This window comes from Apteryx mantelli, chromosome 1 (genome assembly GCF_036417845.1).
Source record: "Apteryx mantelli isolate bAptMan1 chromosome 1, bAptMan1.hap1, whole genome shotgun sequence".
Classification (NCBI taxonomy): domain Eukaryota; kingdom Metazoa; phylum Chordata; class Aves; order Apterygiformes; family Apterygidae; genus Apteryx; species Apteryx mantelli.
The window spans coordinates 221947300-221975228 of record NC_089978.1 but is presented as its reverse complement, the minus strand read 5'-3'; the positions used below and the strand labels follow the sequence as shown (position 1 = coordinate 221975228).

At 45.6% G+C, this 27929-nt stretch overlaps 1 protein-coding gene across 6 annotated transcripts; it reads left to right on the top strand.

The window, feature by feature from the left end:
* Positions 1 to 1530: 1530 nt before the first annotated feature.
* DENND6B (DENN domain containing 6B) lies at positions 1531 to 27601 on the top strand. 6 transcript variants are annotated; one of them, XM_067317613.1, is made up of 20 exons: positions 1531 to 1688; positions 10367 to 10405; positions 10498 to 10540; positions 11915 to 12027; positions 13736 to 13816; positions 15614 to 15719; positions 16276 to 16355; positions 16821 to 16883; positions 17683 to 17738; positions 18377 to 18499; positions 19930 to 20025; positions 20126 to 20220; positions 20783 to 20848; positions 21529 to 21593; positions 22069 to 22158; positions 23116 to 23169; positions 23554 to 23663; positions 25765 to 25867; positions 26731 to 26805; positions 27155 to 27601. In XM_067317613.1, exons 1-20 carry the CDS (start codon positions 1551 to 1553, stop codon positions 27275 to 27277), a joined length of 1719 nt encoding a protein of 572 aa, XP_067173714.1. In that variant the 5' UTR covers positions 1531 to 1550; the 3' UTR covers positions 27278 to 27601. The 6 variants fall into 6 exon arrangements, with proteins under 6 accessions (XP_067173714.1, XP_067173713.1, XP_067173715.1 ...); XM_067317612.1 differs by having other exon boundaries at positions 20102 to 20220; XM_067317614.1 differs by lacking the exon at positions 19930 to 20025.
* Positions 27602 to 27929: the final 328 nt, after the last annotated feature.

The window sequence follows — 27929 nt, the reverse complement described above, 5'->3', positions numbered from 1 at the left end:
TCTCAGAAAATCCTAATACATTGTTCTTCCTTGCTAAACATGTAGGCTAAGCTATCAAAGAAAATGAGTGAAAAAGTCAAGCTTATGTCATTGTGCACTTCTGTTTCTTGACAGAAAAGGGACATGATGAAAATAAATAAAAAAATAACCTGAATAAAAAATACCAGACATTTTTGGCCTGATATCCTTTGTCTCATAATAAAAATCACCTTTAATCTTATTACCAAGGGGATTCATAGAGCTGATTTCATTGCAGCAACACATACATTATTATTCGCTTGCTAGGCAGCAAACATTTTTCCATGAATAAAAAGGGTAATAAAAATAAAGGTAACATCTGAGAAATATAAAAACAATTGCTGAAAGACTTAAATTAATATTAAAAGACACACCTTTAATTCAAATAGGAATCTATAATAGGCACAAGGCCAGCACAGATCCAAGATTTCTAGTTCTCTTTTCCTAGAGGCAATTTCCAAGAGTCGTATTACAGAACAGGCAAGTGTTGGAGTCTAAAGCCAGAAGGCATTAGGATATTGGACGCAGCCTCTCAACAATATAGAGGAACGTGTGTCCTTTCCTCTGGTACTCTCTGTATCAAATAGCTCTAGTCAATAGGTCAGATTCTCCTCTGAAATCATGTAAATTGGAAATAATTCTATTGGTTTTGACAGAATTACTCCAAATTTACACCTTTGGGCTATCACGCAGTTTAACAGGGAAGCGGAAAGAAACGCGCAGATATGTTTTTCCACAAAACTAAGCAACACAAATTCATGTTTTAGTCCAACAGGGAGGCTTTAGTGCCAAGCTCACAGGGATGACGTTAGGCCCGAGCTTCCCGCTGGAGCGGGTAGGGAGGGCGGCAGCATCCCCAGGAGGCCGGGGCGGCGGGCGGGGTGCTCAGAGGGGTCCCCGGCAGGGTGGCCCACGTCGGTCAGCACCGCCGCTGATCCCGTCTCCTCCTTTCGGCTTCCCTCAGAGCGGGCACTTACCCGAGCCGGCCTGGGAGCGCTCGGACAGCTAAACCAGAACATCCACCTAGCCAAAAAAAAATAAAAATAAATAAATAAAAGCAAACGTTTTCAGCGGGCCCCTCAGGAATGTGCCACGGAAGCGCTATGTATCACCGCCACGCGAGCAGGCCCCAGGCGCCACGGGCCTCCCGCGCGCACACACACACACACACACACACACACGCGAACGCACGGCAGCGCCAGCGGCACCTGGGCGGCTCACGCTGAGCCCGTTTTAAGGCCCTCGCGCGCGCTTTGCCGTTTGCTCCCAGCCCTGCGGGTGAGGCCCCGGCCCCGCGTGACGGGACCCCGCTCCCAGTCACCGCGGGCCCGGCCTCCCGCCCGTCTCCATGGCTACGGCCCGCCATGACACCGCCTCCCTCCGCGGGGGCGGAGCGCGGCCGCTCTGCGCGGCCGGAGCCGTTCTCGGTGGCGAGGGCGGCGGGCGCGGGTCCTCCGGGCCGCCGGGGGGCGCTGCGCGGCGCGGCGGCGGGGCGGTGGGGCCGGGGCGGCGCGGGCGGAGCGGGCGCTGCCATGGACGCGCTGTGCCGGGCCGAGCCCCGGCCCCGCCGGCCCGCCGCCGCCTCGCCGCTGCCCTGGGCCCGCTTCTCCGCCTGGCTCGACTGTGTCTGCGTGGTCACCTTCGACCTGGAGCTGGGCCAGGCCATGGAGGTGCGGGGGGGGCGACGGGGGGGAAGGGGCTTGGGGGGCCTGGGCAGTCCGGGAAGGGGGGGGAGATGGGGCAGGCACGGACGGGGTTGGGGGGAGCAGGCAGGGCCGGGGGGGTGTGTGGGGAGTGGGGGGGAGCAGGAGGCGCTGGGGGAGAGGGGCAGCGTGTGGGGAGGGCGAACAGGCGGGAGGGCAGGCAAGGGGGGTGGTCGGGGGGGGCGGGCAGGGCCGGGGGGTGTGTGTGGGAAGATGGGGGGGCAGGCAGAGCTGGGGGTGCTGGTGAGTAATGGGAACAGGCAGCGATGGGGTTGAGGGGGCAAGGTGTAGGTCAGGGGCAGTGGGGAGGGCTGGGGGTGTGGGGGGGAAGATGGGGGGCAGGCCGTGGTGGGAGGGGCAGGCAGAGCCGGGGGTGTTGGGGGGCAATGGGAGCAGGCAGCAATGGGGATGAGGGGCAGGGTGTAGGTCGGGGTGGCAGGCAGGGCCGGGGAGGCCTGGGGGGGGGTGGGAAGATGGGGGGCAGGCCATGGTGGGGGGGGCAGGCAGAGCTGGGTGTGTTGGGGGGCAACGGGAGCAGGCAGCAATGGGGATGAGGGGGCAGGGTGTAGGGGAGTGATCAGGGGTGACAGGAAGGGCTGGGAAGGGTTGAGGGGTGTGGGGGGGAAGATGGGGGGCAGGCCAGGGTGGGGGGGGCAAGCAGAGCTGAGGGTGTTGGGGGGCAATGGGAGCAGGCAGCGATGGGGATGAGGGGACAATGTGTAGGTCAGGGGCAGTGGGGAGGGCTGGGGGGGTGGGGGGGGAAGATGGGGGGCAGGCCGTGGTGAGGGGAGGCAGGCAGAGCTGGGGGTGTTGGGGAGCAATGGGAGCAGGCAGCAATGGGGATGAGGGAGTAGGGTGTAGGTCGGGGGGGCAGGCAGGGCCGGGCAGGGCTGGGGGGTGTGGGATGGAAGATGGGGGGGCAGGCTGTGGTGAGGGGGGCAGGCAGATTTGGGGGTGTTGGGGGGCAATGGGAGCAGGCAGCGATGGGGATGAGGGGTCAGGGTATAGGTCAGGGGCAGTGGGGAGGGCTGGGGGTGTGGGGGGGGGAAGATGGGGGGCAGGCCGTGGTGGGAGGGGCAGGCAGATCTGGGGGTGTTGGGGGGCAATGGGAGCAGGCAGCAGTAGGGATGAGGGGGCAGGGTGTAGGTCGGGGTGGCAGGCAGGGCTGGGGAGGGCTGGGGGATGTGGGGTGGAAGATGGGGGGGCAGGCTGTGGTGAGGGGGGCAGACAGAGCTGGGGGTGTTGGGGGGCAATGGGAGCAGGCAGCAATGGGGATGAGGTGGCAGGGTGTAGGTCAGGGTGGCAGGCAGGGCCGGGCAGGGCTGGGGGGTGTGGGTTGGAAGATGGGGGGCAGGCCGTGGTGGGAGGGGCAGGCAGATTTGGGGGTGTTGGGGGGCAATGGGAGCAGGCAGCAGTAGGGATGAGGGAGCAGGGTGTAGGTCGGGGTGGCAGGCAGGGCTGGGGAGGGCTGGGGGATGTGGGGTGGAAGATGGGGGGGCAGGCCGTGGTGAGGGGGGCAGGCAGATTTGGGGGTGTTGGGGGGCAATGGGAGCAGGCAGCAATGGGGATGAGGGATCAGGGTGTAGGTCAGGGGCAGTGGGGAGGGCTGTGGGCTGTGGGGTGGAAGATGGGAGGAGGCCATGGTGAGGGGGGGCAGGCAGATCTGGGGGTGTTGGGGGGCAATGGGAGCAGGCAGCGATGGGGATGAGGGGGCAATGTGTAGGTCAGGGGCAGTGGGGAGGGCTGGGGGGGTGGGGGGGGAAGATGGGGGGCAGGCCGTGGTGTGGGGGGGGATCAGGTCTGCGGGTGTGGGAAGAGGGCAGAGCAGAGGTGAGGGAGGCAGGCTGGGGGGGAGCCTGGGGGCAGCTGGGGTGCTGCGTGGGTAGGGCCGCGTGTGCGGTGGGAGGGCTGGGGTATGCGGGAAGTGGGGCAGGGACTACGGATGCAGGGGGCGCAGGGGGGACTGAGCGGGACAGGGCGTGGGTGTGCACGGCCCGGAGGACCTAGGGGCTCGGGTGTGTGTGTCCTGGGGCCTGGGCGTGAGGGGGGAGGTTGGGGAAAGGGGGTGACGGAGTGGGGCGGGCAGAGGAGTGGGAGCAGCTGTGGAGGAAGGCAGTGCGGAAGGGTGACGGCAAACGGTCCGTGGAGGCAGGGAGGCCCCGGTTAGGGACTGGGGGGGTGAATGTAGCACGGCAACACTAGATCTGAGGTGGGGGGTCAGCGGGCACTAAGGGGGCTGAGGCGGGTGTCTCAGTGCAGCGATGGGGAAGGAGGCAGGGTTTGGAGTGGCAAGGGAAGCGGGAACAGCTGTGGGCTGAGGGGGAGAGCGACGGAGAGAGAAAGGGGGATGTGTTGGGGTCCGATGGGGGGCTGAGGTGGCTGCGGCAGCCTGAGGACCCACAGTCTAGGAGGCATCCAAGAAGGTCTGATGTGCCTGTGGGTGTCCCTGGGGCTCAGCCAGGGCAGGGGAGGAGATTGCATGAGAGAGAGAATTGCCTTGAAGGGCTGGAGAGGATGAACTGGGAGCAAAAGGGCTGGAACAGTTCTTCCCTTTCCCTGGAAGAATGTGGAGTTCATGTTTCTGAAGGAGGATTTGAATGGAGTTAGATATCTAAGGCCTGTGATGTGACTGAAGGCAAGAGCTGTTTGGTGCTCTCCTAAGAAAACAGAGCATAAGGTGACCAGATATTTGACGTGATTATGCTGAGCCCTAGACCTTATCTCCAATTCCCTGATATTTGTTGTGTAATTGTGGGAATTACTCCTCCTTTTGCCTTTGCATAAGGAGGTTGACGCTGTTTTCCAGAGGGTTGAGAGTTTCTATATTTATAAATCATGCTGAAGCTTCTATAAAGAAGGGAAAGTATTAGAGATCAAGTTACCCTGTTGCTGCTTTGTCTTTTTTAAAATATTTGAATTTGTTTCTTTCCATGAAGCCTGAAAATAAAAATTTTACTGTTGACTTTAGTTTCATGTGCTCTCCACTCTTTCCTGCAAAGCCAGGCCTAATATACTCTGGAAAGGATATGAATATTGGGATAGTAATTAGCATTTAGAATTTAATGACTCATAGATGTTTTTTAATACCTAGCCACAAAGATGTTCTCTCACCCACTTTATTACCTGTCTATCATTATCAGGAGGGGACTTTATGATTGGCGTATGCAGCAATATGGTTTGTTAATCCTTGGAAGTGTATTTTTCTTCTTTTCTTCTTTTTCTCCTTTTTCCTTTGCCTACGTAAGTATTGATAGGAAAATGTTTCTCTGGTGGCATAAATGACCAAGAAGAGTGGGAACATCTCAGCATCTGGGCCGAGTGATGATTTCGGTCACCTTTTTCATTGAGTAGGTCCCGTTTCTGAGCTGAGGGTTTGGCCAAGGAATGGGTCTACGTTGGGTAAGATCCCCAGAAAGGAAGTCATGCTGAGTAAGAAGAGCTGTGTGATAAAGATCCCATGTTCGATTCTTGATGGAGTTAGGAGAATACAGAAGCTCAGGCTGTCATTATCTTACAGGGAAATTTAAAGTAAAATTATTTCAAAATTTTGAAAAAGTGTAAATGTCATTACTGTCAGTAGTCACATGGTGTCATTAATCTTTCTACTTATTTCCCATTTCCATCTGTTGTCTCAGTTGTTTTCAGCTGGGTCCAGATCCCGTGGCTTGTCTCCGAGCAGGCTGACTTCTGCAGCTGCAGAGATGCAGTTTTATGATTACAGCTCTTGACTGCAAGTTTCTGGGTTAAAAAATGTTTCTCTGGCCCCCAGCACTGTGGGACTTCGGTCCCGACTGAGTTTGCATGGGAAGTTTGCTATAGATATTACCAGATCACAGTGCAGCTGACCGAGACTGGGCCTGGACAGAGCGCTCTGTTTGGTGGATGTATGTATGTACGTCCTTCTAAAGAGATGCTTATACGCAGAGGCTGTTCCTGCATCCAGGCACTATATGAAGTGACAGGCTACAAATACTTGGAGTAACTTGCAGTTACTTGTGTGCTCACTGCAAAGTGAGTCAGAAGGAAAGAAAACCTTCCTTTCTGGAAGTTGCACCATACTTTTGCATTATCTCTGTAAATCTGTGTGAAGATGCTGTCGTTCCAAGTGAGGCCTGTTGTCCAAACTTAGGATGTCCCCTACATTTCTGCGTTAGGAATAGGCCTATCTCCATCAGGATTTCTGTGCTGTGTCCTGTAGTTTCTATGAGCTGCACCTGTGTATTGACCAGAACTAAAAAGTGCTTCCTTCTGTGGCACTGAGGAAGGTGATGGTGACTGTTTCCTGCCAAATATTGCTAATTAGACAAGCTGGAGACTTTTTAATGCATGCCTTTGCTTTTCCTCTCCTTGATCTGTCAGAACCTAAATTGGCACGGATCTTGTTCCCGTCCCTAAAATTTTCAGTGTTTCTCACCCCTGCATAAAGTATGAGGGTTATTCTTTTCAGTACTCTGTGGGCACACTGCTACCCTGGATATGTTGAATCTTACATATTGTGTTGAGATTTATTAACTGTGTTTATTGAAGTGTAATCATATTTAATTATTCTGCAAAAAAAGCCTTTGGAAATTCATAAAATGAATTTGCTGGAAACCTAACTGGAAGAACCCAAAGCCAGACTGAAGCAAACTGTATTTTGTCATCTTTTTCTGAAGATTACTTTTCCCTGAGTATAGGATTCTTTCCGGATAAAATATCTCTTTCCTTCCCTTGCTGCCCAAATCTAAGTGGAAACCACTTTGTTGGAGCCTGCTTAGTGTGTGTTGTCTACACTTCAACAACACTGATTAGAAAGCCAAAACTGTGCATCCCTGGAATTGGGGTAGCTCTATGGATATATACCTTTGCAGCCAAGAGCTTAGTTTAGGATTTGCTCAGTTTTGCTAATATTGCCTGGCTTGTTCTGCACAGCGATCTCTCAGTGTAGATATACGATCAGCCTGAAATTTGGAGAGTTCTTTGGCACATTGGCCAACTATTTAGAAATACAGTAGAAAAGGTGTTACAAATGAAAACATAAATTAATGCAGAAATTGGGTGCAGTTGCTGTTTCTGACTCATTGACCAACTTACATTTCTTCAAATAGTAAATTATAGACAACAAAAATAGGGAGAAGAAATATTTTTGAGACAGTTCTCTCAAGGTAGCTGTGTGCATCCCGAGGAGCAGCCTTCCCAGCAGCCGTTTGCCATTTGGCTCTCCGAGGGTTCGGAGTGCTCCGGCGCTGCTGCCATAGAAACGGGCTGTGTCATGCTCAAAATTGGGCCCGGCAGTTCGAAAATACCCCGTTTCACAAAGCGCTGACTCCTCCCTCCCGAAGCCTCTCCACACACAGGCACTTTGTGAAGCTGGGGTTACTTTCGAGTGACCAGATGTCGTTTTCTGGGATATACTCTTTGTTGCCATGACAGCAGCAGAGCGCTTGGCACCCTTGCGGATATCAACAGCAAAGCTTTGGTGGAAGGGCCTGTTCTCAGCAGCACGTGCCATCTCCACGCTTGTCTGTTCAGTATGGATGGGAGAGCTACGTCACAAAGAACATGATGGAATTTAAGCCCGTTTGGGCTACTTCTGAGATTTCTGGGGTCCATCAGTGGTTCATTGCTCAGATTGAAGCATTTGGGCCTGACTTTTTTTTTTTCTCCATAATGCTGAGCATATAGCTCCAAATGAAATATATGCATAGCCCATCTTGAATTTGGGCCCATAATATTTTAATAAAGCAGTCAAGAGCCATCAGTATCCCCTTCTGAAGATTTTGATCTGATTTACTTGCAGAAAGAGCTACAGAAAAGACAGTATCAGACTTAAAGGTCTGTCTTGACTCTCGAGCTTGAGTTTAAATCATAAACAAGCATTGCAGAAAGCATGACACTAAGATTCCTGGACTTCTTGATGAATCAGTATCAGATGTGCAGGTCTCAGTTCCTGGTGTATACGTTATTATACGGGAATTAACAAAATAGATGTTTGTATGATCATTAAATTAGTCATAACCACAAGAATATATTCAGTTGACCAATGCAAAGATACAGCAAGCAGAGAAGTATATCTTCTCCTGTGGTGAAGTTATAACGCATCCCTTCGTGCTTCAGTGTCTAAAAAACACTCATTCTCTAGTCTTTCCTTAAATGTGCTGCCTCATTGCCGTAGCTTGTCTGGGATAATTTTGCTCCTGTGTTTTTGTAGCTTTCCTCTTTCAGTGAAGCTTTATCTGAAGGCTAATCAACATAATTTCTAATCGTTAATTTGACTCGCTCTCTGAAGCTGATTAGATGACCTTGCCAGAGACTCAGTGGGGAATTGCTAGAGCTAGGCAAGCTTGCGCTGTGAACTTTCAGCGCTCTGGCACAGTACCCACAGCTGCTATTTATAGACTCCTAAGAAGAATCAGGAATTGGAGAGAGCGTCTGATTTGAGTACCAGGTGGATCTTGCACTGACCTGAAGCAGGGTTACTGCCTGGAGGCTGCAGAAGTCTGATTAGCAGATCTCCATTTTTCCAGTCATTCAGTTCCGGTTTCTTTCTCATCTGCTTATTTAAAGCCACCTGCAATTTCAGATTGGTTTGGTATTCGGCATCTCCCAATCAGTAAGTGCTATAAAGGCTGTGTAGTTTATTCTAGAGATTTGTAAACTTTAGTTTCCATCCTCTGCCAAGTGACATGTGCGGCTCAGTATTGCTGTTGCTGTGTCATTTCTCGCTTCTCTTACTGGTGGGTGCGATTATTCTGGAGTGGATCTTGCTGATGGATGTCAATTGCTTGCAATCTCTGCACTCGACCCTGACCTGAGAAATCTTGAGTTAAGTTCTCTTTTACTGGGTTATAGTAAATGCAGAAACAGTGTTATCAGTATTGACATAGTTCAGCTACAAAGCTAGAATTTTGACTAGATACTTTAAAATTGTTGAAGATATCTTCTTTCATTTGAAATGCTAGATGATAAATTGGGTGTAACACCATTCATCTCTCACTGGTATGCTGACAAAGCATGAATCCTCCACTGTGTGCCAGGTGTACCTCTCGCTGTACAAAATAAAGCCTTGGGTTGGCTTTCTAACAACAGGTCTCAAATCACTGAGGCTAAAACAGAGCCCTGAATCCCCTCAAACTTGCCCTGCTGCCTCATTTTCTTTTTTTCTGGTCTCTGTAAACAGCATCTGTGGCCAACCAGTCACTCAGGTCTGTAACGTAAGCGTTCTCACCCTGGAGGGCAGGACATATATCCAAGTGTATGTCTAATACCAGACTTAGTGTTTGTTTAACATATGTAAGATATGCTTTTTCTAATTTCTTCACACAGCTAAAACCTTTGTCTAGACTGTCATTATCTCACTCTTGAGTATTGCTGCATCCTTCCCTCGGCCCTTGAGGGGAGCAATCTTGCCCTGCCTGTAGCCTTGCAGAAGCCGCCGCAGAGGGTGTTTCCCCAGCCACTGCTGTTAACGCTCTCTGTGCCGTCCTCCACTGATGCCTCTGTCTGCATTTCATCACATATATGCACATCTTGATTTTTAAAGCCATTCTCAGTCTGTCCCTACTGTCTGTCTTCTCATTTCATTATTGTGAAATCTGTTTTTACCTCGCTTTCATTCTCTCCCACACTGCCTCTCAGTCGTGGAAGGAACTCTGTAAGGATGCATGTGATTTCTCAAATCCTTCCGTGAAACAACTTTTTGCTACAATAGCTACCAAAATTTGTTGGTAGATTGTTGACGTGCTGAGACTACTGCTTAACTTGATCTTTGTATCTGTTTTCTTACGCTCTTTTGCCTACTTGAATTTTTTTTATTGTTGGAATTGCATTTATATATAAGCTTTTAGGGGAAGAGGCCTTTTTCCTGTGTTTGTATAGCATATTGCATAATGAAGTCTTGATTGATGACTGAGGTTCTTATGTGCTCGGGTAATACTGATTCCCATTGAATGTACATCACAGTTCTGCAGGTGTTCAGCATAAAGTCGAATTTACGACCTTTCCTTTTCTGTTGTGATCATGGGATTTGCTATCCTTTGTGAAGCCTTCAGAATATTTTGCATTTCTAATGAGTTGTAAGTGACTTTTTAGCAAGGTTCAAAAAATCAAAGCAAAAAATGATCCTCCCCCAAACAACAGTCAGAAATGCACAAAGCACAAAGCTTTCTGCGTAGAACATTATTTTGGGCAATTTGTGAACTTGCGTTTAGGTGCAAAACTGAGCATGAATACATTTCAGGCTTGGGGCTTGAAGAGGAAATAAATACACTTTAACATAATCTCAAGCAGCAGTGGAATAGTCCTGTCCTGCCTGCTTTAGAGAACACAGGTGTTTGCACATCAGTAATCTGTGCAGTGAAGTTACCAAATAGGTGGTGGGGTTTTTTTGTTCACTGACCTGTCAACTCCCAAGTTAAAACATAAGCTATTCTGTCTGTCTGCCTGCAAGTCTGCTATAATAAATACAACTTTTGTGTTTGGCTCAGTGCAGTGGGCTATAAACAGTCAGATTTTAAACTGTTAGGTGTACTTGCTCATAGGATGTGCTGTTTCGGGAAGAATAAGGCACTTATCGTATGGAAGCAATTTTTGTAGACCTGTGTAGAAGTGTTGGGGAAACAGCGTGATTGAAGTCTACAGCTTGTTGTCTCTTCTCTCTTTTGCAGTTGGTGTATCCTTATGACTTCAGATTAACAGAAAAAGAGGTAACATCTATTGTTTTTTTCATTTCTGTTTTTAAAGATACTGGACAATGGTGATGGAGAACTTTTTTACCATGTGTTTTTGTTTGTTGCAGAAAACTAGTATCTGCTACTTGTCCTTTCCAGACTCCTACTCAGGTAGGTAGCATCTATTGGTCTTGCCTGCTGTTTGCGGGATGGTTCTTTGCCATTATGAAAGAAATGGGTTCATGATGGAAAGAGTGAGTCATCGTCTCTAATGCAGCAGAGAGTGATGGGCTGTATCTTCTAGAATCATGACATCAAGAAACACCCAGCCCTTAGGTCTGAACAAAGAGGCTTCCTGTCGTTCTGATTGCTCTCTGGATACAGAATCTGTGATCTAGTGGGTGATGGGGTAATTTCTCAGTAGGCTTGCGTGCTCATGCCTCACCCGTGCCAATAAAATACCAGAAGTAGTCACGAAGGCTAAGTTTCCTGAGATTTGCAGCTGTCAACTCTGTCAGTATTTCTGTTCATGTGAGTGAAGAGCTTAGTAAAGAGAAATGGATGGGAGGAGGATGCTTTCACAACAGAACTATTTCCAGAGTTTGTATTTATAAATCGGAAAGGTGGCAATAAGAAGTAACATGTTAATTTATAACCAATACCTGTTTCTTAAAGACTGGATCCTGACTGTTAGTTTTCTACAGCTTTGTCCAGTTTAATTTTAAATGTTTTAAGGATGGTACTTTTGCTAGTTTCTCTGAGCTTGGTGCACATTCAGGCTAATTGTTCCCCTTTATAAAGTCAATTATTTACTATTAGTAATATTTTCATAACACACCCAACAATCTCTTCCCTTCCTTGGGGCATAGCATCTGCAGACAGTGGGAAGGGAGTACATCCGCTTACCCCTTTGTAGCACCTAAATCTGTTTAGCCCTGGTTATTGTTCAGTGAGTTGAGTGAGGTCTTTCCTCCTAACTGACTTCCTGCGTAAGTACTCAGCCCTGGTCTCTCTGTCCGTCCCATCCATTTGATGAAATCTCTTGAGGGTGCCATGCTTTTTTTCTGCTGCGCAAAGTATTCTTGGTGTGGGGGGTGAGCAACGTAATACAACCTGGGAGCTTCCCAGCTGTGGTGCTCAGCTAGGTCATTTGCTAGAACTGTTGTGCAGGGATCTGTTGTCCAGATCAGCATTTTTGTGGTCTTGGATTAAGGCTGTATGTAGGTTTTTCAATATGGTGGATAAGTGGTGGTGTCTGCAGCTACTCAGCATAGGTGATACTGGCTGATGTCTCTAAGTTTTCTAGCAATGACCTGACAAGATAAGACTCAGTGATAACAATTCTTGTGTTCAGCTATGAGTCCTTCCTGTCTTGCGCTGGGTTTTTGGGGTTCCTTTATGCTGTTACTCTCCACTTTATGTGGCATTTTTGAATTTCTTGTAAATCAGTGTCTCTGTTTTTGTCAGTGTTTCTGATTTAAACAGTTCCCAGCCTTCTCCTTACTGAAACTTCTTCCTGAGCATTTGTGATCTTCTCTGTCTCAGGTGGCCTGGGAGATACTCAGTTTAGCTTCCGCCTCCGTCAGTCTGGGGGACAGAGGACCACTCATTATGAGGATGATGGCGAGTACAATAGAGAAGCACCCCTAACCCTACAGGTCAGTAGCACTTCAGTGCACTACTCATACGTACAAAGTAAACAGTAGGGTTACTGGGTTTAAAATCCAAGTACGCTTTTGGATTTGTGCCTTTTATGCATAGATACACTAATTTTCTCTGGATCTTTTCCCAGGTTATGGGAATAGTCAAAAAAGGGGAAATGTTTCAGCACAGGGACTTATCTCCACATTAATACACATAGCAGGCTGTGTTGTTGATAATCCCAGCTACTCTGAGAGATGAAACTGGGTCAGGAGGAGACCAGATTAGAGCGATGGTCATGTCTAGTTATGGGAAAGGATAAATGTTAGAAACCTGAGGACCTGCAACAAAGTGCACGGCTATCCAGGCAAATTACCACGAGGCAAGGAAAGGTGTGAATATCCTTGTCTGTGGTAAATAAGAGATGTTTAACTTTTTCGTTAAGGTATGACAGTTCTTTTTGCTTATTGCAGGATGTATGTATGTAAAAACAGCCAGAGTACTTAGTATGCTACAAATCCATGCTTGGCTTGCTGCACACTGACTGGTTTAACCGTACCTGAACACTAATATCAGGAGTGTCCATTTGTTTCCATCAGTGAACTGTCTGTCCACTTCATGCAGAGGAGGGGTGTACTGAGCGCAGTCGCCTCTTAATAGAGCAGGTGGCCATCAGATCAACTTGTCCTCTTCCTTCTCCTTTCTGTCAGATGAGATAACGCTTCCTGTGCCTTTTAACACTTCTGAAATCCCTTTGTGATACGCTTTAAGAAATGGATTGCTGGTCTGGGGTGGGGGGGGTGGGGGGAGAGGATTTCTTTTCCTAAATACTGGTATGGAGATTTTTCAGTCTGCGTGCATCTTTGTTGCTTTGTAGCAGTCAGTAAAAGGAGGCTGCGTCGTAGATTACCTGATCTTAAAAAAGTAACACAAGCAAAACTGTCAAACTACTGGATTCTGCTGTGGGGAAAATAATGTTTGAAAAGGGAAAGGTGCCTTAATCTGTGGGTCCTGTGGTGCCTCAAGAAACGAAATTAAGGATGGTTTTGGTGTTAGGAACTGAAATCTATCCCTCCTCTTGATGTCTGTGGGAATTTGGAGGGCACAGAGTGTTTGAAATGATCATTGGGGATTTGTATTAAAATCTTTTAGTTTTCGTTAACGCTCTGAAGATCATCATTCAGCTTTGTGCTGTAGCCTTCATCCTGAGTGAAGTTTGACTGATATTGCCTTAAATGCCTGACTAAAGAGGAGTGCGATTCGTACAGCACAGGACATCTCCTCCTCTCGGAAGATGATGTATTGCTTCCTCAACAATACATTATCCTCTGTCTGGGGAAAGAAGCTGACTGTCAGACCAGATCCGTATGTGGTAGCATGGAGTGCCAGGATTAGCCCACTGGTTTGCCTCAGTTGCTTGTGTTAGTAGAAACCTCAATTAACCCTTTAGATGACTGCCTTGAAGGAGCTGCAGAAAGGGGCTAGTGAAAGATGCTACCTTGAGGCTGTCATTTTTTTGTGAATTTAGTTGGTTGTATCTCCTCTCTATCTTCCCATTTGGTAAACTCTCCCAGGTAGGTGCACGTGGATAATTTTGAAAAAGGAGGTAGTGCCGCAATCGTATCATAGCGAGGGTGAGGTATATTGTTTGGTCAGTGACTGGAGGGAGTTTGGCAACAGCAGTAATAAGTTTCTCGATAACAGTATTGTTGGCCTCTCTTGCAGCGGGAGTCAGCTCATTACTTTGGTTATGTATACTTCAGGCAAGTCAAGGACAGCTCAATGAAGAGAGGTTATTTTCAGAAGGTGAGTACTGAAACCAGATAGCTTGTTGCTCTCAACTGGTATGTAGCTGTAAAAAGGCACCTATCCATAGCCGTAAAATAGCACCACTTCCTACGTGACAACTGCAGTGTTTCTTCAGGAAACAGCAAGGGTCACGGAGAACAGGAATACGTGGAAAATAAAGTTCCAAACAACCCTGGATGTGGTTGCCATGGTGTGTTAATCACATGAGCAGTGACCTGCAGTGTCTGAGTCATGGGACCCTCAAGTACTTAAGCACTTCCTTCAGTATGTACTCTAGTGTCACAGATACCGAGATAATATACTTAACTAGCAGAAACTGCAATGATAATAACTTAACTCTACCCTTATTATTGTGTTAATCTTTCCTCTTCCTAGTAGCCATCTGGGGATAGATTTCCTGCTGGGCTGATTGCTTTTAACTAGTGGCAGCGACACTGCTGTTGCCTCACCAACCTTGTCTTTTGTTATAAATTGCTTTGATACAGACATTGGCAAAATTAATATAAACTTCATGTTTATTTCAGTATAAAAATGCAATGTGCTTAGTGTTACTTAGACAGATAGATATAATCACTGCCTGAATGAGAGTAGACTTTCAGCCTTTCTAGAGAAGGAAAACGTTTTGCTTTGATCCCAAGATCCATTTTTCTCCATGGATCCGTAGAATTATGCTTTCAGTAGTGATATTTCACATCAAAAATTAAAATGCCATCCTACCAAACAAAAGAACTTTGAATACCTGCTGTTCAAAGAACGATGCTTTATAGTAGGTCAGTCTGGTAACTTGTTGGAAAATGGGGAGGCTCTTCTGTTCCAGCAGTTAGTGGCCTGCTGTGCTTTCTCTCTTTCATCTCTAGGCAGTGACATGGAGTTTCTTTCAAAGAGACATGCTAATAAGAAATTGGTTTCATCATCTCTGGTAAAGCAGTGGACTGATCACTCAAAGTTAGAGGATAATGGGAAAACTGGACAACATGGGGACTTGATGCACAGATATTTATATCAGACTGATGTGCTTGCTCTTTGACAGATTTAAAGTAGTGGGCGCATTAAATTCTTTAATACAGTGTGCTTGGATGTTCTTTTATTTCAGATGTCAAAGTTTTGGATTGGAAAGGTGGTGTTTAGTTGAGTATTGCAAAATTATTCACTGGATCCTAATTAACATATTCATTAATGATTAGAGAAGGAGAATAATCAGCATAGTAATGAAATCTTCAATGGGACTGAATCGGAAAAGTTATAAAAACTAGTAACATATTCCATAAAGAAACATTAGGAAGAAGCCCCCCAAAAATGTATCACTGGAAACAAATTAACGTTATTTCAAGTTATTTTGTTTGTGTTTTTCTCCCCAGTATTCCTTTATTTTGTTTATCTTCCTAATCTCTGATTTAATAGTCTGATCCTTTTGCACTTTTCTGTCTGTTAGTGTTGTTTTGGCAGCTTTGAACCTATCAGCAATTTATTTTTCTTTTTCCTTTAGTTGATCTTTTGCTACGTCGCAGACTCACCCCTCCTAGTTGCAGTGGCTCCCTTGCGGAAACTGCCAGCTGTACTTATTTATTAGTCAAAAAACTCTTTGTGGATATCCAGGGTCTTCCTAAGCCTGAAGACTCAACTACTAGATAACTAGCAAGAATTCCACCAGTAAAGGCCGTGCTGCTTTTGAGCTCCTGAATGTTGTTGATGTTGGTTGTTTAAGTGTAGCCCTCTAGTAAGCAATGTAGTTGTATGCAGTGCTAGAAATGATCACGACAGGGCAGCTCTGACTCCTAAATGTATGTTTTTCAGTCTTTGGTGCTGGTGTCACGCCTTCCATACGTGAACTTGTTCCAGTCATTGCTGCAACTGATTGCTCCGGAATACTTTGATAAGCTGGAGCCGTGCTTGGAGGCAGGTGAGCAGTCAGACCCTGAGAGGACGGTGTGCATATTGAAATGTTTCAGCAGTTTTTATGAGGAGATTCCTGAAAGCTGAAATGTTCCAAATTAGTTCATTCTGAAACAATTTCCGACAGAGAAGAACTATCATCCAAACGGTTAGCTTGTCAAAATTATAAACAGCTGTAAAGGATGCTTTAATGGGAAATGTCTGACAATCTTAATAGATGATTCTGTCAGTTTTGCATACAGTGTATTCCCAAAGAGGAAAAAATTGCTAATGCTGCATCTCTTTCTAGGTCTTTATTGCACTATTCAGCTTAATCATGATTTGTCAACAGTGTAGTGCTGCTGATCTGCACTGGAAGTGGTAGTGCAGATGTAAGTCTGATGCCTGACCTAATTGTGCAGTTATTTGATGTATTGTTTTTTGAAAATAGCCAGGAGACATGTGAGCAGGGAGTGGATGACAAGTAAATGGGCAGAATTCATAGGACCAGCTGGATTATCTTTGGATTAAGTTTTTTTTTTGTTTTTGTTTGTTTGTTTGTTTTTTAACTTGTATCCCTGCAGTGTGCAATGAGATTGATCAGTGGCTTCCTCCTGTGCCAGGGCAGACTTTGAACCTTCCAGTGATGGGAGTTGTAATTCAGGTACGTACTGGTGGTGATCTATACTCAAGCAGCAGAATGAGACAAACTGGAAAGTGGCGCATTTATTCTGTTCTCTTCTGGATGTTAGAACTGCTGTTGACTCTAGATGCTTCCCCTTTGCTCCTAAGGTCTGCACGATTAGAACTGATAATCTGAGGAAAAACTTCTTTACTGTGAGGGTGACAGAGCACTGGCACAGGTTACCCAGAGAGGTTGTGGAGTCTCCTTCTCTGGAGATATTCAGAACCCGCCTGGACGTGATCCTGTATAATGTGCTCTAGGTGACCCTGCTTGAGCAGGGAGGTTGGACAATCTGCAGAGGTCCCTTCCAACCTCAGCCATTCTGTGATTCTGTGATTGAGGAAGTTTTCTTAAGCAGGAGGTTGTTAGGGAAAGCAAAGTGTGTATGTATGTTAGCTGAATCCGTCTCCCTGGATAACCTGTCTGTTCTTATTTGTAATCTAGGTGAGAATCCCATCCAGGGTGGATAAGCCAGGATCAAGCCCGGTGAAACAATTTAATCAAGAGGTGAGATAAAGTGTGGGATGAAACAAGCCAGTGATGGGCAGAATCTAGATTACTAAGTAAGGAGGATATAGAAGAAATGACACTCTTTAGACCTTGTCCCATTTGGAACCACGCTGGTCTGGGATTGATGTAGTTTTAAGCTACCCTTCTAGTTCAAACTGCGGCACTCTCATGCCTATGTCTTTCAAAATAGGAACCTCTGCACAGAATTTAGGCGTGCTTTAAGTTATATATGTATGTTGTTTTCACAGTTTCAGTTTATTTACCTTGCCTTTCCCAGGAATCCATGTGTAGGTAGACCTCCAAGGGATCCTACCTTAGTCTCCTATGTGACTTTGCAGCTTTTGCCATCTAAACATCTTTCTAGCTTTGACTATCTTGATTCCTGTTCATTTCATCTTTTCCTTTTTCCCCTCCCTTTAAATAATGTTGTCACCTTTCACACATTTCTGAACTTTTGGCACCCACAATACCAAGCCCTTACTATCTTTATCTGTATCTTGAGCTCTGCCTTTAGACAGAGGAAACGCTAGAAAATAAAGGAACAGACATGGGAAGTCTTTCACATCTTGAAGAAGGGATTCTTGGCTATCTTCTGAGAAAGGAGATTCACTTGGACCTTGAATGTGCCGTCCAGATCTGTTTCTGGCTCGTATTTCCAAGTGTTAACCTTTTTCTCTTCTTTTTATTTTTAGGCTTACTGTGGAGGGAACTACATTGTGATTGATGTGGGCAGTTGATGGCATTTCAGTCAGATTGCTTCCATTTATTAACTTTTTTTTTTTCCTTCATCATTTAGAATCTGTTACCAGCCCCACTGGTTCTCCCCAGTGTTCATGAACTGGATCTCTTCAGGTAAGAGCTAATATCCTTGCAACATTCTTCTCGCCATCTGCTTTCCCTCCACCCCATTCAGAGTATCCTCTAGATCATTGGGACAGTGAAGACATCAAAAGAGGGTTCAAAAATTTTTGCTTTTCAGAGTTATTTGGAATACTTGGTTTGTGGGGCCTGTGCAGTGTTTAAATCTGTGTGCACTGGCCTTAACAAATCTGCCTGGATCCTGATTAGAGGAGGGGTTTTTGTTTGTTTTTCTTGACCTCAGCTGGTGATCAGCTTAAGTCCTGAAGCATACACATTGTGCTTCTGAATCAAACTTTTCAGCACTGTAGATGCTATTCTGATAAACATATATCTGTTCTAATCCTCATGTGCTTTATTTTGCTCAGATGAAAAAAGATTACTGAGAGAAACATGATCCACAGATTGCTTTACGTTGCTTAGAGCATTTCCTTTAACATGTATGAAAATGGTTGAGTGGCAGCATGCATAAAGACACATGGTATTCTGTTTGCAGGATACTAAAACTCCATCCTAAATATCAAAGATCCAGATAGAGGCGAATCTGGACATGCTTATATGCATTACTAGAGTCTGGTCTGTTCTGAACTGCACTTCTAACCTCAACTTGTCATTCCTCCTTTCACTAACAGATGTTTCCAGCCAGTGTTAATTCATATCCAGATGTTATGGGAGCTGATGTTACTAGGAGAGCCAATTGTTGTAATGGCACCATCCCCGACAGTGTCTTCAGAAATGGTTCTGGCACTTACCAGGTAATGCCTTTGAATTCTGAGATACAGATAACTATACTACATTCTGGCAGTATAATACATATAATACAGTTCTCTTTCGTATTCACTCTTCTGCCAAATCAGTTGTGTTAGATTTAGTTTGCCCATGAAAGTATGCAAGGGGGGGTATAGCTCAGTGGGAGAGCGTTTGACTGCAGATTAGGAGGTCTACAGTTCAAATTCAGGTGCCCCCTTTTGGGACCAGATACACCCTCAGCAAGTTTGCAGATGATACAAAACTGGGAGGAGTGGCTGATACACCAGAGGGTTGTGCTGCCATTCAGAGGGACTTTGACAGGCTGGAGAAATGGGCAGAGAGGAACCTTGTGAAATTCAACAAAGGAATGCGCAAAGTCCTGCCCCTGGGGAGGGATAACCCCATGTACCAGGACAGGCTGGGGACCAACCGGCTGGAGAGCAGCTTTGTAGAGAAGGACCTGGCAGTCCTGTCCTGGTGGACACCAAGCTGAAAATGGGCCAGCAATGCACCATCATGCTAAAGACCAGCGGCATCCTGGGCTGCGTTAGGCAGAGCATTGCCAGCAGGTTGAGAGGAGTGATCCCTCCCCTCTACTTGTTACTGGTGAAGCCACACTGGGAGTGCTGGATCCAGGTCTGGGCTCCCAGGACAAGAGAGACATGGACCTGCTGGAGCAAGTCCAGTGAAGGGCCACAAAGATGAAGAAGGGACTGGAGCATCTCTCATACGAGGAGAGGCTGGGAGAGCTGGGACTGTTCAGCCTGGAGAAGAGAAGGCTCAAGAGGATCTCATCAATGTTTATAAATATCCGATGGGAGGGTATAAAGAGGATGGGGCCAGACTCTTTTCAGTGGTGCCCAGTGACAGGACAAGAGGCAATGGGCCCAAACTGGAACACATTAAATTCCAGCTGAACACAAGAAAACACTTCTTCACTGTGAGGGTGACTGAGCACTGGAACAGGTTGCTCAGAGAGGTAGTAAAGTCTCCATCCTTGGAGATATTCAAAACCCAACTGGACACAGTCCTGGGCACCATGCTCTAGCTGACCCTGCTGGAGCAAGGGCTTGGACCGGATGATCTCCAGAGGTGCCTTCTAACCCCAACTATTCTGTGAATCCCTGAAGAAACAGCATAGCAAGAAAGTCTTGCTCATATTCCATCAACAGTAGGATGAGAAGAGTAAAAGTGAGTCTCCCTTGTTGGGGTCCTGATATTTCATAGACCAAATAAAATTTTTCATCCCTTCAACCTGAGGATCCTCATCTCCCCAGCTTTGAGCTCTGCTTTAGGAACAATCCCAGCCTGGAACTTCTCCATATCGTTACCTCTGGCAGGACAAAACACTGTTCTAGGTCATTAACCTGATGCAAAATCACATCCTCCTCTATGAAGTGTATAAGGCAACTATTCTCTACATCTATTCTTACAGTTGTCTTGCTCCGCTGAAGTACTGTTGTGACTACCGTCCCTATTTCACTATCCATGACAGTGAATTTAAAGAGTACACCACCAGGACACAAGCTCCGTAAGTAGCCAATAGAGCCTTGCTACCCACTTGCCACCATCTGTGTGAAGGAAACTGTGAAGTGGGAATTGTCCAGATTTCTGCTTTTTTCTCTTTCTAGGCCAAACATCGTTGTGGGAGTCACAAACCCTTTCTTCATCAAAACGCTCCAGCACTGGCCACACATTCTTCGGGTTGGGGAGCTCAGAATGTCAGGTAAGGGTGGAACCAAAGTCCTGTTGTGCTGCTGGACCTTGTCACAGATTAACAGTGAACTGACAGTTGCAGTGCTGGCAGTCATTTTAAATGTCTTCATTCCTGTGAGAACTGAGAAACCAAAGAGAAGGTTAGACTGACTCAGTTGATGTGCAAGCTCAGTATCAACAATGGTGAAGGCAAATTGTTGAGAAGATAACTTGCTGTGATTCTTCTGAAGCACTAAGAAAATGAAAATCCTTTCTGGTCAGGAAAGAGAAAATTGCATAGACAAGAGCTTGAGAGAGAGATTCCAATTATTATCTATGAAGCCAAGAAAACTGCCTCACTTTGGGGTAAACAGTGTTTTTTTGCAGTGACTCCCTAACACTTCCCTGGTTCAAAATATTAGAGGAGAGTTGGCAGATGACAAGACTCATGTGAGGATGTGGTAAAGGCAGGATATGATTTAAGATGTACAAGTGTAGCAGTGGATGTTCTTGGTCACGAAGTCTCTCGTGTATGCTGTAGCTATGAGGATAGATTCAGAGTCTGAACTATTTGATTTGGGGTCTTTCCACAGGAGACCTGCCCAAGCAAGTTAAGGTGAAGAAGCTAAACAAACTAAAAACTCTAGACACAAAACCAGGTAATTCCTTTTGTCAGACATAGTTTAATTTTGTTTACTCTTTCCCCTGGGGGATTTTGGATGCCTTGCAGGCATGTGAACATTGCATACATTATTCTTTATATCTAAACAAATGGACATTTTGGTGTTGTTACCTTCTTGCACTTGATCGGCTACACAGTCCTTTGTAATGGCATCCACCACCTGATACAGAAAAGCTGTGCATCTCTTTGTTCTGAGATTGAAAAGCCTGTATAAATTAGTTGAGCAAATTATTTTAGTGTTGGGAAAGAGGAATTTTAATTTTCTTTTTTTGCTTTATATATCTATTTTTATATGCGATGGGAGTCAAAGGAACTTGCTAACCTAGATACAGCCATCTGTCACTAAACTAACTGCTCCGCTCAGACCTAGCCATAAGCTGACTCCAGTAGTTATCTCGCCATAAGCATAGGATAGGAAGGTCCCAAGCTAGTTCAGAGTCCTTTAATTCTGCTGTGAGTACTGGCTGCATTAGCAAATTTATGATCTTGGGAGGCCTTAGTAATTAACCCCCTACACACACGTGGCATTTCTGTTACACACAATTTCAATTCTGTTATCCCTGGACTATGTAATGGTGCCCCCTCTAGATATATGGGCAAAGATTTGTGTCTAAGTTTTGGGATTTTTTTGGTTTTGTATTTTTTTTTTCAATCTAGGAATCTACACCTCTTATAAAACATTTCTTCACAAAGACAAAACCCTGATAAAAAGATTATTAAAGGTAAGCATTTCTAACTCTGTCCCACATCCTGTATGTCATTATGGGAAAATTGTGCGAACAGCTTGGTTTGAACAGCCAAAATGGTCCAAAAGGAGCAGACTTTTCTTTGATGTGATATCTTTCATTTCAGTTTGATCTTAGTGTGTAATTTGATTTTAGTGTGTAATGGTTTGGTCCAGTATACTCGAACATATTTGTCATACTAGTTTTAAAACTTTTCCCTTGATATCCTGGGTTAAACCCTGGAACTATGGTAACCTAAGTGAGAGCAATCATTGTCAAGAAAGAAAAAAAAAGAATTTTTTTCTGAAAAATCAGGTTCTAGTAGTGAAATGTGAGTGACATCTTTAATCAGAGAGCAGAGTGTGTATTTTGAGCAGTACAGTCTCCCAAACTGCTATGGACTGATTGCTTATAGCTGCAGGGTTTGCAAGTTCTGCATCCACCTCTGTGAACGCCCTGCTTGTGTTTGCAGGGGATTCAGCGGAAACGCCCGTCTGAAGTCCAAAGTGCCCTTTTGAGGCGTCACCTCCTGGAGCTCACCCAAAGTTTCATTATTCCGCTGGTAAGTTCAGCAGAGACTTGTCAGTGTGGTGTAAGGGTGAGGGGAGGTGAACAGGAGATGCTTGAGTCACAAGTTTGCACTCGCCCTCTTTTATTCACCCGTAACTGAGCATCTGTAATAGATTCAGGATGTGGCACTCTAGAGATGTTTTACTCCTTGGAAAAGAATGAATGTGTCTCTTGATTGCAAATTTCAATAATTAGCATAAAAGTCTGCAGGTTGGTTATTCAGCGCTTCATGTATAAAGATAGAACACTGTTTGTTTGTTTCCTGCAACGCAGGAATAGTTTTCCCCTGTGATTTGATTCTAAGGCTAGTTCTTTGACTCTAATGGCTAATTCTTGCCACAGGGTAGTCAAAGCAGATGTATAGGGAAGGAACAGGAGCCCAGGACATTCCTCTTCCTGCTGGAATGCTGGAGTCGAACCCTCTGCCAGCGTGAACCCTCTCTTCTGGTTCTGAAAAGCTCTGCTGTAGAGCTTAAGAGGCCTGTCCATGGAGTGATAGCCATCCTAAGGCAGATTTTAAAAAATGCTTTCTTTCAAGGCCTTCCCTGTCTCATCCCACTAGAAAGCTGCCGGTATCTTCTGATGACTGTCCAGTTGGACACGTTAGGCTCCTCCACTTTCTTTTCTATATCACCTTATGAGGAAGTAAATGGGAGGACAGAGCATCTTCTGAGATTCTAGTCCCTCCTGCCAACTTCTTCCCACCTGAACTTTTCTTACATGGCCTGCTTAGAATTCTTGCAGCATGTAGTCTCCTGACCTAACTCCTGGTGGGAAAAGAGCAAGCTGGAAAACTTTGGCTCGTGTAAATGGTACACAGCTATAAAGGAAAAGTGAGGGAGACTAGGAGGCTGTGCCTATGATACATTGAAGAAGAGCATAACACTCGGTGACCATGCAAGAGGCTTCCTAGTTGTTCTAACATCTCTTTGTTGGTGTTTCTTCTTAGGAGCATTATATTGCAAGTCTGATGCCCCTGCAGAGGGCCATTACTCCATGGAAGGTATGTTCAGTTTTCCAGGCTCTTGTGCTTCCTTTTGACTGCAGGGATTGGGAATAGTTATGTCGTATGCTGATCAAGTACTCTGACACACTGTGCAAGCTTCCCTCATTGAAGGAAGAGGGCTATTAAAAAAAAAAAAAAAAAAAAGTAAGTTGAAACAAACATTGGGACAGATGCTTCCTGTTTTGCAGTAGTTTTAGCTCAACTCAGCTACTGTGAGTCTGTAATTTGAATTTTACTAGCATGGCAGGTTAAGATTTCATGCATTTTTAATTCTCATAGTTATTGAATCTGTCTTGAGCAGCCTCTTCCCTTGTAAATATAAACCTCATTTTCCTCCGGTTTCTTTTGGGTGCTGTGTAATACGCTCTTTGTGTTGTGCAGAATCCCCCACAAATTCGTCCATTCCGACAGGAAGATTTCATGAAGACCCTTGAGCATGCTGGTCCCCAACTTACCTGTGTACTTAAAGGTGACTGGTTAGGCCTCTACAGGTAAGAGTATGGCAATTACTTGTTTTATTCCCTTAACAGCAGCTCCAGGTTATAATGAACATCATATCCTGAATTACAGTCAGCAGTGAAAAGGGAATTTCAGGACAGAGATTGATCACCTGAAAAAACCCATGCCTATGAAGAATTAATTCAGTAATAATAGCCAGAAAGAGTAAATAAAGGGTAGAATCAATCCTGTGTTTTATGTAGTCTCTTAAATGAGTAGCTACAGTCAGGTTTAGAAGTTGTAAACTCTCCTGCTTCAAGAATATCAACTAACCCTTCATTGAGGGAGGTGACACTTCGGTGAAGATCGGGACTTATCTCTGACACCAGCTGTCATTTATTGTCTTCCAGGGGATCTTTCTGTTTCAGTTTTCTGGCCCTTATCAGATGGGGTAAAAGGATGTGTAGGTCTTCATCCGGTAATGATCCTATATGTTTGTACGGCATTCGGTACAATGGCCATCTCATTCTGACTGCAAACAGGCAGTACTATTGGAACATAAAAAGATGCAGTTTCTTCAGGGTGGAATTTAAGAGAGCATATAGAAGAGTTTGCCTATAGTTCTCCTAAAGGATAATTGGGTACAAAAAGATTAGTGCAGACACTCCTTATAGTATGAGTGGGAAAAATCTAGAAAGCAGATATCCACCTGGAAGGAAGAAAGGAGATGCACTGATACAGTAAGGGAAGAAATTCAGAAAGTGAGCAGAGACAATAATCATGGATCAGTACATTGTGTAGCTGTGATAACATTTGTACCATTTTGTGCTTTAATGTACTCAGCAGAAAACAAACAGTTCCACTTTTTATGGCATGGGTGTGGCAGAGATTTAATTTTGGAAATCTAATATTTTGAAAAACAGTAACAGACAACAAGATTTTCAATAAATTGATTGAGATTTGCAGGGAACGGATGTACATGAAGGGTCTTATGTATTCCAGGGTTCTTAACTGTGTGAAATTGTGTACATTATACTATTTGTTGTTCTATTTCTAAGTCAAACCCTTAATTAAAAAAAAGTCTGTTTGTATCACAGCAGCATTTTGAGATCTTGACTGAGATTGGGACTCCATTGTGCTGGGGAGAGAGAGCAAGCAAAAGAGTCCTCCTAGTTGCAAAAAGAAACTTTACGAACGTCAACAAAGTTCTGCTGATAAAGTGTTCTCCCCAGATAGCCTGAGGAAGAGAGATACTAGGTGGTCCAGCCTTAATAGCAGAAAATGCTGGAATACAGCATCTGAGATATCCCAATGCTAATGAAAGACTTTGCAAAGAATGTCCTGTTACAGTGCCTATTCCCTAGCTCTGTATGGCATCTTAAACCATCTCATCTTTTTCTTTATCTGCTGCCACAACCCTTATCTTTCAGTTAACAACTTTTCAATCCCATTTTGAATTTGGTCTAAGATTCTATAACACTGAAATAAAAACAAGTATTGTGCTGTCCACTGTTCACTTTCACACTTGGATCAGTAAAAATAGAGTTTATTACTGTGTACTGCACTGGAGAGGTGTAAATTACACGTCCTTTGACATAGCCTACCTGATACCTTGTTTATGTAGGAGAAATGTAAATCACCAATTATATGCAGCTTAGATCAATGGCAGCAAGTGGTTGAAGGGTGTAAATATCAAGAAAAGAGAGGAATTGAGCAGGATACGGCAGAGGAATGTTGAATTTATTTCCATGGTTCAACTATCCTAGGTGTTATAACTCCAAAGAAAAACTATGCCTCTAAATAAGGCTGCAGAGGAGCAAAGAGCACCACTTTCAGTTGGCTTGGGCTTGAGCTGGTGCAAAGGAGGGTGTGAGACGGGCAGGATTGCTCGCCATCAGCAACAGGCTGTTAAAGCCGCTCTGCTGTATCATGTTAGTGCTTGACGCAACAGAAGCGTCTGGAGTGGACAAGATACAAAAAGAGCTTATTAGCTCATTGTCAGTCCACATCCCTAACGACACTGTGAATCAGATTGTCTTTTCCTCTCGCGTTTATGTCTGCTGTAGTAGGAAGGGAAATCGGTGTGCAATGGAGCCACCACACTTCTCTGGATCCTTCTCTGTCCCCTTCTCAACGTCACCTCGCTTCCTGCAGGCGTTTCTTCAGGTCTCCCAACTTTGATGGCTGGTACCGTCAGAGGCACAAGGAAATGACCCAGAAGCTGGAAGCCCTTCACTTGGAAGCAATCTGTGAAGCGGTATGTTCCAGCTGCAGGTATCCTAACCAATGCCAAACTTCTCAGGCCGGAAGCCTGGGAGATGAGGGCACTGCCACTTTGGATGCTTCTTGGCGCATCTTCATTCTGCCCTCATGGAGGGGGTGCTTTGTGCCCGTAGGAAATACAGTTCTGCCTCATGGCTATCAGTGCACAGGAATAACAGCACATGTTGGGGTGAAGGATATGAACAGTCCCTCTCCCCCGCTTTGCTGGCCAATGCAAAAACTGCTTCGGCTGCTTTTGGCAACTATTTTTTTTCATTCATCAGGCCCTTCCCAAGCCAACCAAGTCCCGGATTGGAAGCATTCTCTGTTGTTGGCTTCCTTAATGCCTAATGAAAATAGGTAGGAATTTTAGCAGTGACTGCGGTACAATTTCTTAAATTGAGCGGCTGCTGGGATACTCCCAGGAGCTCTGGCATCCTGCCCAGTTGCATTTTCAACTGCAGTGCTTGCTCCACTGTTCAGCAGTGCCAGTCCTCAAGCATAGTGCAGGAATGCCAAAGCTGTCTCCTTTTTTAACAGGCCTGACTCTGGCCCTGGCAGATAGATGTAAATTCTGAGCACAGCATAAGATTCGTGGTGCTGACTGGAGGAGGGGGACCCTGCACCGTCTGCGTATTGCTGCATCTTTCCTTGATTCTTCTCTTGCAGGCAAGAGCATGATGCTGTCATGGGCAGAAAACTGGGGAGAGTGCTCTGTCTTGCTCATTTAGGCTTAAGTGCTGCAGGCAGAGTTGTGAAAGAGTTTTTGTTTTCAGGCTTTGCTTAGGTGTATCTCTTTGAGAAAAGCTCTGTAAAGAAGGAAAGTTCCTGAAGAAAACTGTTCTTCTCTTTCTTTAGAATATTGTGGCCTGGATGAAGGACAAGTCTGAGGTGGAGATTGTAGACCTGGTGCTAAAACTTCGTGAGAAGCTGGTGAGTTTTCCTTCTTTCTTCCTGCACTCATTCCTTTCTGTCCGTATCTCTGTGGCATGGAGTGATTAGGGATGTAAATCACACTTGGTGCTTAGAAAACTTTGTTCCTGCTCCCTGTTTGGGAGAACTGGCAAATGGGACAGTCATGAAATTTTAGTGTTTGCATAAAAGAAGATTCAAAGTTCTGTCTTTTCTCATTTCATTAAGGCTCAGGTAACAATTTCCTGTCTGTTGTCTCTTACCCTGAGTAAAGAGCCAGCAGGAGGTTTGCTCAGCCGGTGGCAAAGCCGAAAGAGGTGTTTGAGGCTGTTTTGAAATTCCTCCCTTTCTCTCCTCTTTCCCCCTGTAGGTAAGAGCCAGGTGCCAGCACCTCCCTGTGAAGGAGGAAACTCTTCAGAGGGTGGGCCTTTATATTGAGACCATCATCGACTCATTGCCAGAGGATCTCCAGACAGTGCTGCATCACCACTGAGCACGATGAGGGGACTCTGCAGGAGAAGGAGGGGCCCTCCCACCTTGCTCCAGGCTGTGGACAGCCGCAGTTGCGTTTGGAAAGGAGACTTCTTTCCCTGACATCCAGCCAACATCACCTGATCTGAATTTTGCTCGCATACGTGTATGACTTTGAACACATGAGCGCGTGGATCAGAGCTGTAGCAGAAATGGGGAACTGTGTGCACTTTTTTTCTGCCCAGTCCTGCTTTGAGGAACTGGATTAGGGGTCTGTAAAGGAAAAACTGTTCCCTATGTAGCCACACAGGGAGTAGTAGGTCATAAAGTGGCAGACAGACTTTCAGTGATAGGCTGTGCAAAATGTTTGTTGCCCATATATACACATCAATCTTTGTCTAGTGCTTGGGCTCTCAAAATTTCAATACCTTCATCCTGCCTGCAAGAGGCAGGACCAGCCCTGCATTGGGAGGGTTGGTTTCAGGGCAGCTCTTGCTGCTAATGAGAGAGATGCTAGTCCCCAACATATAAAAGTTGTGAAAAAATTGTCCTTGGCTGTTCAGCAGCCTGACTCATGCCAGGAGAGCTCCAGCTGTATTGAGAGTGGGAGACTGAATTGCTAGATCTGGAACGCTCTTGTTTTTCTCCAAGGCAGAGATGGAGAGGAAGAAGGA